The 15118-nt window shown below is 32.2% G+C and overlaps 1 protein-coding gene across 2 annotated transcripts in view; it reads left to right on the top strand.

The window, feature by feature from the left end:
• LOC142328667 (serine/threonine-protein phosphatase 4 regulatory subunit 1-like) overlaps positions 1–15118 on the top strand; it is a 343237-nt gene that overhangs the window by 60516 nt on the left and 267603 nt on the right. The window contains exon 3 of one of the 2 annotated variants that reach the window (XM_075372571.1): positions 5086–5157. The exons of the other annotated variant lie outside the window; for it this stretch is intronic. Coding sequence (XP_075228686.1) covers positions 5086–5157 — 72 coding nt within the window. The remainder of the gene's footprint in view (positions 1–5085; positions 5158–15118) is intronic. 2 annotated transcript variants of the gene reach the window in all.

Raw genomic sequence — 15118 nt, forward strand, 5'->3', positions numbered from 1 at the left:
TTTTTTTAATGTATTTCTTTAAACATGAAAATTTAAAATAAATATTTTAAAAGTAAAATTTAAATTAAAAAAAATGAAAAATTTTTAATATAATATAAATTTAAATAAATATTGTCAGCATGATCATTGTTGCAAAAATGATGCTTATTTCATTGTTGTATAATATTCCATTTAGAATGTTTCATTATTTCAGTGCATTAGTTTCTTATGAGGATTTATTTTCGCTAATTGATTTTGTCTACTAGTACAATCAATTTGTATTTTTATTTGAAATTCCTTACATACCGATTGAAGTTTTTTCCATATGTTAGGGGTGATGAGGGAAGCTTAACTCCAGATTTTTAACATCCCCCTCCCATAGATTTTTGAAAAACTCAAAACGTTTTTCAAACAAAAAATGTAGAGGACATTCTCCTCTACAATTAATGTCTTTGAAGTTATGCCGTATAATTTGAAATTAAAATACTAGGTGGCGCTGAAGTTGTAAAAAACGTGTTTTTTCGATGTTTTCACCGGAAAAAATCGTTTTTCGTCAGTATTGAATTTGGAAAAGTTGTTAATCTCAAAAAAACAGACAACTTTTATTTATACAATTTTCTTGTACGACTTACCGTTTTGGAGCTGTAGCTTGTGAAAGTGTGAAAATGTTGTGAATTGGGCACGTGTTCAAAACCGGTCTACTCGTTTACAACTTTGTTTATAACGTTTTTTACAACTTCAGCGCCACCTAGTATTTCAATTTCAAATTATACAGCATAACCTAAAAGACATTAATTGTAGAGAAGAATGTCCCCTACATTTTTTGTTTGAAAAACGTTTCTCTAAAATGCATAGATTCAGAAAAAAACGCATTCAAAAGCTTTTTGAGTTTTTCGAGTTTTTCAAAAGTCTATGGGAGGGGGATGTTAAAAATTTGGAGTTAAGCTTCCCTCATCACCCCTAACGCATGGACAAAAGATCAATCGGTAAATAATGATCGAAACAGAGATCATTAATAATAGGAGAGAAAACCAAGGAGGCCTAAATCTGCAACAAATAGAAAGAAATCTTTAGAGATAATGCAAGAATTTATTGAGAATCTTTATCCCTCGATTCGAACAGCATCACTAGAACATAACATTGGCTAAAGTTCATAGTTTCGAACATAAAATAGTGAAATTTTCCAAACCCTTTAAAATTCGTTTGGTGCAAGAACCGAAAGAAAATGACTACGATCGAAGACTCGAGCTATGCGAAAAAATATTTGTGCAGATCCTAATTTATTAAACAACATAATTTTGATCGATGAACCCACGTTTTATTTTAAAGGCAATGTAAATTGTCGATACTGGACTGATGTTAATCCAAACTGGTATTGTGAGACACATACACAGCATACAGTCGAAGTAAATGTACGGCGAGGTTTTGTTAGTAGACGATTGATAGGGTCTTTGTATTTTATTGATGGAAATTTAAACGCAGTAAAATATGAGGCTTTGTTTTCGACCATATTATTCTAACTTCCAGAACGCTTTGTTTCAACAAGATGGTCCCCGCCTCATTTCGGTCTTCGGATACGTGAAATGTTAAATGGATTTTTGTCTTGGAAGATGGATTGGCCGAAGGGGTCAATCAGAATGGTCAGCGAGATCACCCGACTTTGTACAATCGGAATACTTTCTGTGGTGTCCAGTTAAAAAGTATCGTTTACCATAATAAGTCCCAAGATATCGATAATTTACAAAATAGAATTCAAGAATCTGACAAAGTATCACAAAGGAATCGTTGAATAACAGTCGTCCTTTTACAACCGACCGGCACACTCAAACAGCAGAAATAGGACATTTCGAATGTTATTAAAATGAAATGCAAGTAAATAAGCAAACGTTATGCGTAATAAATAATTTTTATTTTTAAATAAATTTATTCGATAATATCCATTTTATCAAATTTGTATAAATTTATGTATTTGCGATAACAATTCCTTAAATTATTAGCAATGTAATTTTTTCAAAATTCAAACTATCCTGCCCCCAATTTGGGTACAGACATCGTACAAACATTTTATTTATACCATTTTTCCTGTCTTAAAGAGATCTTTTAAATGGTTTTATCACAGAGGTTATTACCATTGAAAATACATGCGTTACAACTCCTGGGCCATTCCCAAAAAGGGGCTGAAACTCTTTTTTTTATCAAAAGGTAAATTAGTTGATAGATTCCTTATCCTGAAAGTTACACTATTTTATTTGGAACGGTTTTAAAGTTGAGGGGTTTCTATACTTTTGACTCGCCCGAGTGTGTGTGTGTGCTCGCGAGGGCTATCCAGAAACTAAGTTAACATTTTGAGCATTAAGTTTAAGCATTAAATATAGCATTGAGGTTAAGTTAAGATTTTGTTTATTAAGTTAACGTTTTTGTTAACTAAATAAAAAAAAGAATTTTATTATATACATTTGAAAGGGTCAATCTTAAACTATTTTTCTACATAGTCGCCATTGTAATTCAGGCATTTATCATAACGATGCACAAGCTTTTCAATTCCTTCTCTGCCGCCTTAAATTTTGGCACAAAACTTGTGATAACCAAGCTTCTCCGATACAGTTTCACGGAGTAAACTTCCTGAAATGAAGCGAGAGTTCCGTAATAGTAATGCGGCGATTTTCACGACTTTTATCGTTGATTTACATCGTAGGTTCATCAGTGACAAGGCATCATTTCAATAATTCAAAACGAAAAAAGTAGAAAAATCACAGTCCACACGCTACGATAGCTGCTTGATGCTTACTGAGTGTAGAAACGTTTTGACGTCAAGATGGCGGCTCTATTCCTACCCATCTCCACGCTAGGTTCAAAAGTAAGTTATTTTCTGGACCGCCTTCGTATATTACTGTAACAATATGTTCAAGAGACGGTCGTGGAATTTAAATAGATATTAATAAGATTATTAAATATTATGAACATGGGCGTGTAGTTTGTGCCACGAACGGACTGTTGCTTACCTGACACAAGACCCCGATTGTTCCCGAAGATGCGTTCTGGAAAACAATAAAATCCTACGCCGGGCAGGCGTATTAGACGAAGCCATTTCGCCTTGCTTTTCTTTACCGACTCATCGGCATTCGAAAGCCCGGTGAAGTACAAGCGACATTCGGCTCTACTTGTAATAACGCGTCTTCTAATCGCATCTAGTGAACATCATTACTCTCTGAGAAAGCGACTTACTTGTGCCTTTCGTATATATGCGTCAGGTCCTTCTAGCTACTGTAACGGACGGCTAGTGTAAAAAAAAATTGATGTATTCCTTCCTACGGGAAACACCGTATTTTACAAATTCTAATCTCATTATGGGAAATTGAATAGTAATTTAAAGTACGTTAATATTAATCGCTTATTTTTTAACAGGTTGACTGCTATGAGACTCGTTTTGAAGTCTCAGCATAATATTGATTCTAATTTCGAAGGATGTTTATTAAGTCTCATTTTTCCTGCCAAAAACGTTGTAGTGTGATAGAACACCTTAACGACGTTTCAAACGGTATAAGCTTTTACCATTACCACTATTTCAACGAAAGTTTCCAAACCTTCACAAAAATTATAAACTTTGCATTATTGTTTTAAAACAACTGCTGAATTTTACAAAAAAAAAAAAAAATAACCTCTTGAATAATTCTGTCATGTATCTGCAAACAAGTAAAGACCTACTGTTGAGGATGCGCTGTGCATATGTCCCAGGATTAATATTGCAATTTGAGTTTAAATGACTTGATTTTTACAAATTATTTATAATAGATGTCTTTCATTTTCTTTTCAATTTATTATGATCGTTATACATTCAATCCTATGAATGTCACTGGGTAGATGCCGATATTTAAATAGAAAAGAGAAAGAAAACATTCCAAAGAATTTAACAAGTATTTGTTACTATTTATGTTGTTGAAACGCAAGCCCGTATAACCATTTCCGGTGTGAGTAGATCCCACCATCAGAAATAATAATGCGGTTTACTTGTTCCTTTTCTTTGGTAATCAATACATTATTTAGTTTTAATTGAATTTGTGAAGGTTTTTTTTATTTAATTTTATCAGCACGGACAGATTTTTATATTTTCGGATCTGATGTTTGTTTTAAGAAAGTAGTTTTTATATTTATATATATATATATATGTTGTGTCAACTCATTCTTTCGAAAAAATAAAGTTGTTTCTACTGTGTCTTGCTTGTTTTAATATATGAGATTGATTAATTACTTATTTTTGAAAAGTAAGTGTTGAAGTCATATTAAAACGATTATTTGTACAAATTTATTTGCAAATAATTTAGTAAAATAAGAAGGTGACGGTCAACAGAATTAAGTTATTAACGCGATTCATTCAATAAATTTAACAAGTTAATTACTGTTTTTGTCCGTTAGCCGGTATTATACACATGTTTAGACTTCGTCGCCGTGAAACTTGACTCCACGTGCGACTCTTCGAGGGGTCCAAAACAAAAAGAAGTCTGACGGGACGAGTTCTAAGCTGTAAGATGGATGAATAGAACGTATCTGTATAATTTTTTTACAGTTTCGAATGTCGATCGTGCAGTGTAAAAGATAACATAATCCTGAAGAAGCTTTTTTTTCTTTATTTAACCGTGATTGCTTTTTTATATTTTGTTTAGGCCCGCTTTATTTTGAAACGTGCGTGTGCCGTAACTGACCGTCGATACATCGTTCATCTAGAATCGTAGAAAAACACGCGTAGCGTTTTAAAAGCTTTATGGGGTTTATCCTGTGTTGTTTTTGTAATTGATAAAATACGGTTAGCATCGGTTTATTAGCTTCTACGGCCTTTCCTTGAACGCTGTCGTATGCAGAACACGGGTATTTTCCCATTCCGCTCTACAGATTTAATTCGGAAGCGGTGCTCAATCCTTGTTCAGTAGAGTCGCTATTTCATCTCTTTAAAAGTCAAAATTTCATCTCTTTAAATTGGTCTTCGACTCGCGTGAAGATCGGTATCTATTGTCGTCGATAAGCCGTTTTTTGAACTCGTCTTGCACGTTTTGTAAATACGGTTCAAAGTTAGTTTAATCAATCATAATGAAGTATTCATTTCAATTTTAGCATTTCTGGCAAAGTCAGCTCGACGCAGTCAGTCGATGAGAGAATCCAGTGCTGGAGTAGAAAACTCAATCGGTAAGTCCATCGTCTGTTATCGATATTACTTCTACCAATTTAAAAATTTTAAAACTTTATTCAGTGTCGGAGAGTATTTTTTTAACGCTTTTTCATCCTTCGAAACGTAAAAATGTTACCGCTAATAGGTAAGCTCTTTTCAGTTTTAAATTCCGTTTTTGTTTTTTTTTTTTAATTATTACTGATATTTGAATATATTAAAAAGTTTTCGCTCGGATATTTATTAACTTTATAACAAGGTTGCAGACTAAAATTGAAAGTATCGATACGGTTTTTTAACTGCACGTTTTTACTTACCGAAGTTCTTTTGAGATTTTATTTTGACAGATTTAATTCTTTGTTTTGATTTTTATACAATTAGTTAATTATAGGAAGTAGAAAAACCTTAATATTTGGTAATATTTTTAACAAATTAATGTAATAGCGCGATAACGTGGTCGAAATTATCTTTTACTTTCGGTCGATTCTATTTCATTGTCCCTTAAGTCTACATTTAGCCTCATGTTAAGATAATGTACTTTATATCCCCAGATACGGGTATGTGCTAACTTATTTAATAAAGTCGTTTATGAAATATCGATTAAAAGTAATTGATGTTTAAATTGGAGGTTATTTGTAATGGAGTAGTATACAAACTAGATTTCGTAGAGGATATGCCGATGCATAATATTAAATTTTAATTCTCTGCTAGGCATTCGCAATCTGTTCTTGAACAGGCCGATCGATCGATGATTTTAGTTTATCTTGCGCGGTCGGTAATAAAGAAACATAACTAGGACGAATTCTGTCTTTATATTCACCCTGGCGACGTTGACGACCCCCGATTCTGCAGCGCTACCCTTAAAAACTTTTAAATGATAATCGATTTTTATATCCTCGTGTTTTGAATCTTTTTTTGTTTACTAAAGTCTTATTGACGCGAAATTTTAACGCGGTTAAGTGCTGTTAAAATTGATGAGAATCGGCTTTCTTTTGTTTTTTTCTTTCTTGACAGTTTTATTTTGTCTATTCCTTCTACTGTTTCTTTTCATCTTATTCTTTCATTAATTGTTTCCCTGTACATTCTATTTTATTATTATCCTCTATGTTTTAAATAAAAAATTTAGCCAGAAAAAACAAATAATTACTGCCTTAAAGCCTAACAATAATAATGAATTGTAAATGTAATTATCAGAATTAATTGACCGGTTAAAAGGAGATATATTTTTACATTTTTATATGGCAGAACTATGTCTTCATTTACTCATAGACTTTTACAATATTTGTATCGCTTAATTTTATTGTTTACCTGTAATTTTGAACCGCCGTTAATGGGGAAAAATGTGAAAGGATAATCTTTCGCCTTTTTCCGTTTCTAAAATGTAAAAATAGATAGGTTTATATGTACATTATTAGTATAAGGTTTATATGTACATCTTTAGCCGTTCGTTAAATTCCGTGGAAATTAACTTATCATTTTTAGTTTACATTTCTGCTACATTTAAACATATATTTGTAAAGACCGTAAAAAAAGCGTTTTAAATGTCCGGAAGCTTTTCTCTCCCGTGCATCGTTAACGGCTACGGTATAAATACAGAATAGATTATTTTTCGAGATCGTTAATAAATCGTTAAAATTACAAAGAATAGTAAAATTATTTACGGTCGGATTTTTTTTAGACTATAGGTTAATGTCTGATTACAGCCGTTTATGAGAGACGAATTAATTCAGCGAGGAAAAACGCCGTGCCCGACCGGGATTCGAACCTAGAATTTTCGGGAAGAAGGATCGCAGAGGATCGGCTCATAAGTCAGTTTTATTCTGCAGAGATGTAATCCGTCAAGAGTCGCTTTCTCTGATATCGTATTGTACACTACTATAGTGTCTTTTTCTCGCGCGTTAAAAAATTTTATGTTAAAATTTTAATCGTTATAATATGTTTTGCGTTTACGGCGGTTCAACCGATCTAGGTGGTAACAAATCACGAAAGAATATATATCACATTCGTTTGCAAATTGTATGTGCATAAAATGCCCTTTTGTTAGAGTAGTACCTTACATTTTTTTTTTTTTTATGAATAGAACGAGTTTTAAACTTTAAGAAAATCGCATCCAGATTTATCTGCAGCTTATATTTTTTTTATACACTTTTCTTTAAAAGAAAGTGAAATCGTTAATTATAGTGTGAGAACCGTTTACAATCATATGCATAGCATAAATTTACATATTATCCGGGTGTATACATTACATATTGTTTTAAATTCGGAATTAGGCCGCCATGTAACTTTTCATGGAACGTGGGAAAAGTAGCAGCGAACGATGTCGTTATTGTTATTTTCTACCGGTTAGAAACACCCCTTTGAGCTGTAAATTAATAGTATTATTATTTTTTTAACTTCAATGTATGTATTTAAAAAGAAGTACCACCCGTCTCACATTTTTTATACGAGTAATTCAATTTTTTGGATCGTCTTTTTATAGTTGAAAATTTTATTGGACAAAATTGAATCCGTTTAATATAATATTATTTTCCAATGTAAGCATCATCTTTGTAAATAATGGTAAGCGGATAACGTAATTCATTACATGATCAGTTTCATTATGATTTGGAAAGTTAACGTAATCATCTTTATATACCGGTACGGTAACTGGAAAATATTTATATTGTACATTCTGCATGTAGAAATATAATTTTTGAAGCAATTTTTATGAAAAGTGTACAGGCCAAATCCCATATTTAAAAAAAATATGTTTTGTGATCAGAAATGAAATTTTTTGTTGATACTATTAAAAATGTGGAAATTTATAATCTCGATTCGATATTGTAGACCTTTAAAATTAAACATTCGACAAGAAAATATAATTGCCAGCCGTGTGTAAGATGCTTTTTTATTACTTGCACGAAGTAATGAAAGTATTGTAACCGCTAAAAATTCCATATTTCAACGGAAATATCCATTTTGACCATCCCTGAATCCATTTTGACTAGTTTTCGGCGTGTCGTTATGTATCTCGCATAACTTAAAAACGATTAGCCGTACAATGTTGACATTTTGGATTTAGGACTGTTGTAACATCAGGAGTTGGGCACTTCCTCTTTTGATTGCCATCGACTGGACAAAAAGCGCCCAAAAAAGCCCAAAATCTCGAAATAATTAGGATTTTTACCTTTTTCTTAACTGCAATGTTAAGCTAGAAGAGCTTTACGGTATATCATATGCAGTACTTATTTTCATTGGTTCCAGAGGTATAGCCAAATAACATTTTAATTAATCAAATATCTGATCTTACAAGGGGAAGGCTCATCGGTTCGAATCAGACTTCATCTCCTTTTTTCTTTAACTTTAAATATATTGATTTATTAATCATTATTAAACTCAGATTGAAAAAAATCAGGAATTTATTAGTGAAATAAAATTTTATGTACTCTTCATTTTAATTCAAAGGTTTTTACAGAGGTTAATAATTATTAATAAATCAATATATTTAATTTAATTAACAGTTAAAAACAAATATATGTATATGAAGTCGGATTCGAACCGATGTGTGCATGGTTACGGTTCGGACACGTTTTCACTTAAACTACCTGAGCTACGTCAAAGAAAATCGATATATAAACTATTTAATATAAGATACCTTCACAAAAAAGTGATGCTATTTGGTTTGGTGTCCATCACAATGCAATTGATGAGTAACTTTCCACTTAATTAAAGAATTTGAGGATCGTATCTCACTTTCAAATGAAATAAGTTTAATTAAAGTGCAACAAAAAAAGGTGTACATGTAATTTAATAAGCGTACAAGAAATTCGGGTGGTGTCCGCATCAGCTTTTTTACGTTTATAAATTCTTGATAAATTTTAAGTCTTCGTGCGCTAATATTTTGTATTAGTAAAATGAATCCGTAGGAATCGAATTTGTTTACTCAAAATCGAGTATCCAATACGACTTTTCCCGGAAATAACAAACCTACGGCTGCAACTCGTAAAATAAATCAATCGTTATATATCGTTCGGAATGTTTTTAAAGATGTTAGCTCTTAAAATCGAGGAACGGCTGGGCCGATCTGAATGACTTTACTGCTGTTTTTATTGAACTTTGGATACTGTTCGGGGTTATTTTATCGCAATGTGTAGAAAGGCTTAAAGGTTGTGTGTCATAACTGTTATTTTTCGTCAAGTAATATTCTAATTTCTGACGAATAAAATGTAAAGAGGTAGTTCTACAAGGTTTCCGCGAATTACATTCAGAAAATAGATTTAATTTTAGAATCTGCAGTTTGTAAACGTTTTATATAAAACAACTGTAAATTCATAGTTACAATTTTGATTGTCAGCAAGTTAATCCGTTACCTGAATCTGTATCTTTTTATTTTTGCGTAGGTATGCAGGCGCGATCATTTCCAATAAAATTTTACTTATTTTTACTTCGTTGAAATCTGTTAGCGTGAACCGGGATGCACATTCTAATGAGATTTACAGAATAAACCATTTAAACCGGATTTACCCATTAACATCGTTGAGATTTTTTAAATCTTTACTTGAAATCGTTATATTTAATCTAAAAATTCAAACCCGTTTTTTTTTTAACAAAAACAAACTAGGTGCCTTTATAAGAGAACCTATAAATAGAAAAAAATCTGATGTGGAACTGCAGGACTTCTTTGTACGCCTATTATTAAAAATACACATTTAACAAAAATGAAACCTACAAAAAAATTTTATTTCATTAACAACTTCTGATATTTTTTCATATTTTTTTTTTATTGAATTTGATATTTATCGTAATTTTTTTTAAATCAATATAATTAAATTTTAAAAAAAAGTTATAAAAAAAGAGATGGAGTCGGATTTGAACCGATGTACCTTCCCGTTGCAAGATCCAAATATTTCATGAATTAAAATTTTATTTGGCTGTAACTCTGGAACCAATGAAAATAAGTATCACTTAATATCGTTAAAAAGCTCTCAATGAGAGCTAATTACTTCAGTTAAGAAAAATTTGGATTTTGGGCTTTTTTTTTACACTTACGGTTCAGTTGATTGCAATCAAAAGGGGAGGTGCACAACTAGACGTTTAACAGTCCTAAATCCAAAAATTTCAACATCCTACGGTTAATCGTTTTTGGTTTATGCGAGATACATTCGTACATAACCTGACGCCAAAACTAGTCAAAATGGATATTTCCGTTGAAATCTGAAAACCGAAATTTTTCGCGATCGCAGTACCTCCTTTACTTTGTACAAGGAAGTAAAAATGGATGTTAGACTCTCCATTGCCAACTTTTTATTATATATATTATTGTTAACTAAAAAGTAAATAAGAGTTTTTTGTTCCTTTTATCTTGCACCTTCCTCTTATATCGATTTGTAATTATTTTTTTTTTATTCGTTCAATCCTTTTACGTCTATATACGCGGTTTATTTTTCTGAAGGATATATTTAAATGTCTGACTCCCCCTTTTACAATTACCTACGTTCTTTAATGCATGCATTACACCATAAAAAGTTATGCGAATGTATTTATTTAATTTCGGATTTTGTATTTAAAGACTTATTTTTGTATACTACGTTTTAAATTTGTTTTATTATTTATATTCTTTATAACTTACTCAAATATTTATTAAGGGTTTCGTAATTTGAAGCGATACGGGACGACGTTCCATCGCGCTTTCGTTTTATCAGGGAGAATAATCTTTTCGGTTTTTAACCTGAAAAAATTAATAATTAAAAAACGAATTTTGGGGATACAAATTTTTTTTAGTGATGATGATGGGATATATTTTAATAAGGATTAAATTGGAGTGAGAATTAAAGGAATTAAAAATTTAAATAATTTTTTTACGTTACATCTTGCTGTGATTTTGATCGAGGGTTTCCATCCCGAGGGATTCTATGTACATTTCAGCTCGTTAATAATAAATAAATTACGTGCGACATATAATTCGATCGTATATACAGGCTTTAACAGAACACCTGTATTTTGGTCGTTGTTATTTTTTACCGCAGCCATTTTATGCCGATTGTAATCTGTAAAATGTGTTGCGAGGACGTCTGGCTGCACAGCCGGTTTTTCTATGTTATTTAGGGGTTGAGGAGCCGCGATACAAAAGAAAGAGGGTTGCGTTACGGTACAGGGGGTACGGCGAGGCAAGGATGTCTTCTCGTGGAGTCTCGTCATTTTCGCCTCTGCAGACACCTACCTCCACCGTTAAAGCCTAGAATGTATCGCTAACCCGGCTGGAAGGTGTACCTGCTCGCTTTTTAGTGGGAGGCGATTTTGAGGAGGGTTGTTTTGCCGGTTTAGTCTGCCTTACAGGTTATACTATGAGTTCTATACATTTTTTTTTCTATAGCCCTGCATTCTGAAGTAGATATTGCTGCTGTGTAAAGTTTAACGAACGAATAATATTCGTTGAATTTAAAAGTAGTATTAACCAGATTCTTATGGGTATTTCTCATCCTCCTATTTTATTATGCATTTTGCAGCCGTGTCCGGTTGATTTTAGACGCTGCATTATTTTTCTAGGAGAATATACACACTACAATCTATTATTATTGTCTGGTTTAACGACTATCATAAAAATCAAAAGAAACAATCTGGCGTATGTAGCCGTGTAGCTGTGTTTTTTAGCTGGGGAATTGCAATAACCGACTGCTCTTGTCCTCGAAACCCGAATGCGGTGTACAGTATTTATACGATTTGTAATATCGTATTGAAAAATTTTATTCATTTTAGCTTCAACCGAATCGTTAAATGTAAAGTAACGTCATTATTAAATCAAGTTAGTATCAACAATTAATAGCATGCATCTTCCTTTAATTTAATTTAGATTTAGCATCTAATATAAACCTTCGTTTAGTATTTTAGATACATTGATGTTTTTCTAAACAATTTCTTTTTGAACATGTTTCATTGATTTCCAGTTTACTTAAATCGATTTTGATGTCGGCGTCTCGATTCCGGTTTCACGTATAGTAGCCTGCGATAAGAGTAGTATTATAATTTTCTACAGCAATGAACAGATTAAATTTTTTTCGCATGTCTAGTCTGCGTTTTATTGGAATTCGTGTTGGGCGTATTTACTTTATCCTTCGATTACAGCTCAAACCTATATATCGGATAATCTTGTTTTACTCATACTTATAAAACAAATAATAAACATAACTGACGCGTTTACGGCGCGGTAGTAATATTAACAAAAATAATACGATACTACTATCGTGGTTTAAATATTTTCTATACCGATTAAAATTATTTGAAAAAGATAAATTACTCTATAAAATTGCCGTATTGCAATTTCGAGGGAAGGAATTTTAGCTTATTACAGGAATAGTTATCGACTACGTATAGAAACGATTTTCCTAGCTCTGCGAAGCTGAAACCATAGCTTTCCAAAAACCGACTATATTGTCGTCGACATTATAACATCAAACTGCAGGCAAATTGTTAATAAAAGCTATTCGTTATAGGTATCGTATTATTTTTGTTAATATTACTACCGCGCCAGTTATGTTTATTATTTGTTTTATAAGTATGAGTAAAAAATCCTTCTTATCGATGTTTTATTATAGCTTTAAAAAAGTAAACTTTTATTTATCTGTCGTTTTTGTACAACTTTATTAGAATTATTTCTGTATTTATCTCATATATTTAATCATTGTTATTTATTAATAAGAAATTTACGTGATCTGTGTTATATTACAGATGTTATAATAGTTAATTATTTGAAAAATTATTAAATTAATTAAAAAGGTCTTCTCGAGATTAATTTCTGGTGACAGCGATCGATGCTGAAATCTTTTCAAGCCAGACATTACAAAAAAAAAAAAACAAGATGTAGCTTACTCTTTTGTTTATTTTTGTAATCGACAGAATTAGGTTTCTACTCGGCAGAAAGCGGTACATTTAAGTCCACTTAGATGAAACGTCCACATTATTTTCGGTAGTTCACGATTCGTCGTATGTTTACTGCGTTTCCTGTCCGCGGTATACGCGATTAGGAAGCGAACCGCTTCTTTTTTATTATCGATGCGGAAAGTTTAGTTTTCATTCCTGTTATTTACCGTTTCATTTATTTCGAAATCTCGTAGTTTTGCAGGGTTTGAAAACTAAGTCGTGTCCTATCGTCACGACAAAAATAGAGCGATTGTTTTTATTGTGGCAGTCTTAACTTGCAGTCACTCTCTCCTGCAATTGTAACTTGGGAGTAATCGGCCGGTTCCATTCCCGGAAAGGAGCATACTTATCGATTGATATTAATCGATGTATTAACCGGATAAAAAGATTACCACCGTACAGAATAATTATTATGGATTCGAGTCTCATACCCACCGGGTTGGTCTAGCGGTGAACGCGTCTTCCCAAATCAGCTGATTTGGAAGTCGAGAGTTCTAGCGTTCAAGTCTTAGTAAAGCCAGCTATTTTTACACGGACTTGAATACTAGATCGTGGCTACCGGTGTTCTTTGGCGGTCGGGTTTCAATTAACCACACATCTCAGGTACGGTCGAACTGAGAATGTACAAGACTACACTTCATTCACACTCATACATATCATCAACTGTGATTAATGATTTACCTTTATTATTGCTGATGATCAGATTTGTTACGCAGCATGCAAAGAATTTGCTTTTTTTTTAAATATATTCTAAGTGTTTGTGACTAAAACGATTGAATACATATATTTGACGAAATGGTGGTTAACGCCGTGTACTTTTTTTTGTATTCGAATGGTATTTTCGGTTGTTCATCTAGCTATCCCATTTATAAATAATGTATCGATTCTTAATCTATTCTCGTCTTGGATAGTGTTATATGTTAACGGATTTTTCTTGTTAATTAATAGTTGAAGTAAACCGTTTTAAAACAGTTAGAATTTTTCTTTAAAAGTGTTTTAATGTGATTTTTTTAGTATTTGTATACGTTTTTACATATTTAAAACTACGTGAAAGTATTACTAACAATTTCACATTAAAGGTTTCATAAAGGCTTGGAAAGAATTCCACTGTGTACGTCGCGTAAGAATATTAGGAAAAAACGGTACGGTATGGGGATTAACGGATTTTTATGAAGCTCTCTGTTATAAAACACCGTCACTTTACGGTCTAAAAAAGAACCGATGCGAGAAATTTAACTTGATCGGGTCTGTAATAGGTTGTTACCGTTCTGTTGCAGATCTTTTTGTTTTGATTTAGTGTTAATGAACCGGTTAACCGGTGTTAATTGACATCTCGTTTGCTGATACAAGTGTCTGGATGTAGTGAGAGAAATACGTGGGATCGATTATTTATCCGCTGAAATTTATGTATTCGATATTAAGTGTTGTACGGCTTTAATGAAAATTAAAACCGTTAATCCTTATGTTAAATCATTGTATTCACTTGATAAAGCGGTACGGCGAAAATATTAAGCCGTTCATTTAACGGTGGTTGTATTAACCGACTGAATGACTCTTTATAACCGACTATCGTAATAGATTTATATATTAAATAGGTATCGTTACGTTAATTATACAGTTACCTAAACAAAATATATAATAGTAAAATTTTATAAAATATTACACTAGCGTTTATCCACCTTTTTTAATTCGGCACCGTTGTTTTAATACGGGTTGGATACCGTCGACACTCATTCGAGAAAATGTTTTTCGTTTAGAAATTCATATCGAAACCGGCAAAGGAAATCCGACAACGGATCCGGTTGTACGGCTTTTTAATAAAATTTTAATTTAGTGATGACCGATGGTTCCACGGTTTAAGTATCAATTAATTATTAACTAAATAAACTTTGAGTAATAAAAACATCTTTCGACTTTGGCCGGTAGGTTTATACTTGAAAAACCAAAACTCCTCGTGTTCAGGAACGGGTAATAATAACTACAATTTCGAACAGTAGTTCGAAACATAATTTTTTGTACGTGTTCCGAACAGAAGATGGCCCTTAGATGGAATTATTTTTACGATTTTGAAATACGATGTCGAAA

Source organism: Lycorma delicatula, chromosome 8, assembly GCF_047948215.1.
Source record: "Lycorma delicatula isolate Av1 chromosome 8, ASM4794821v1, whole genome shotgun sequence".
NCBI classification, from domain to species: domain Eukaryota; kingdom Metazoa; phylum Arthropoda; class Insecta; order Hemiptera; family Fulgoridae; genus Lycorma; species Lycorma delicatula.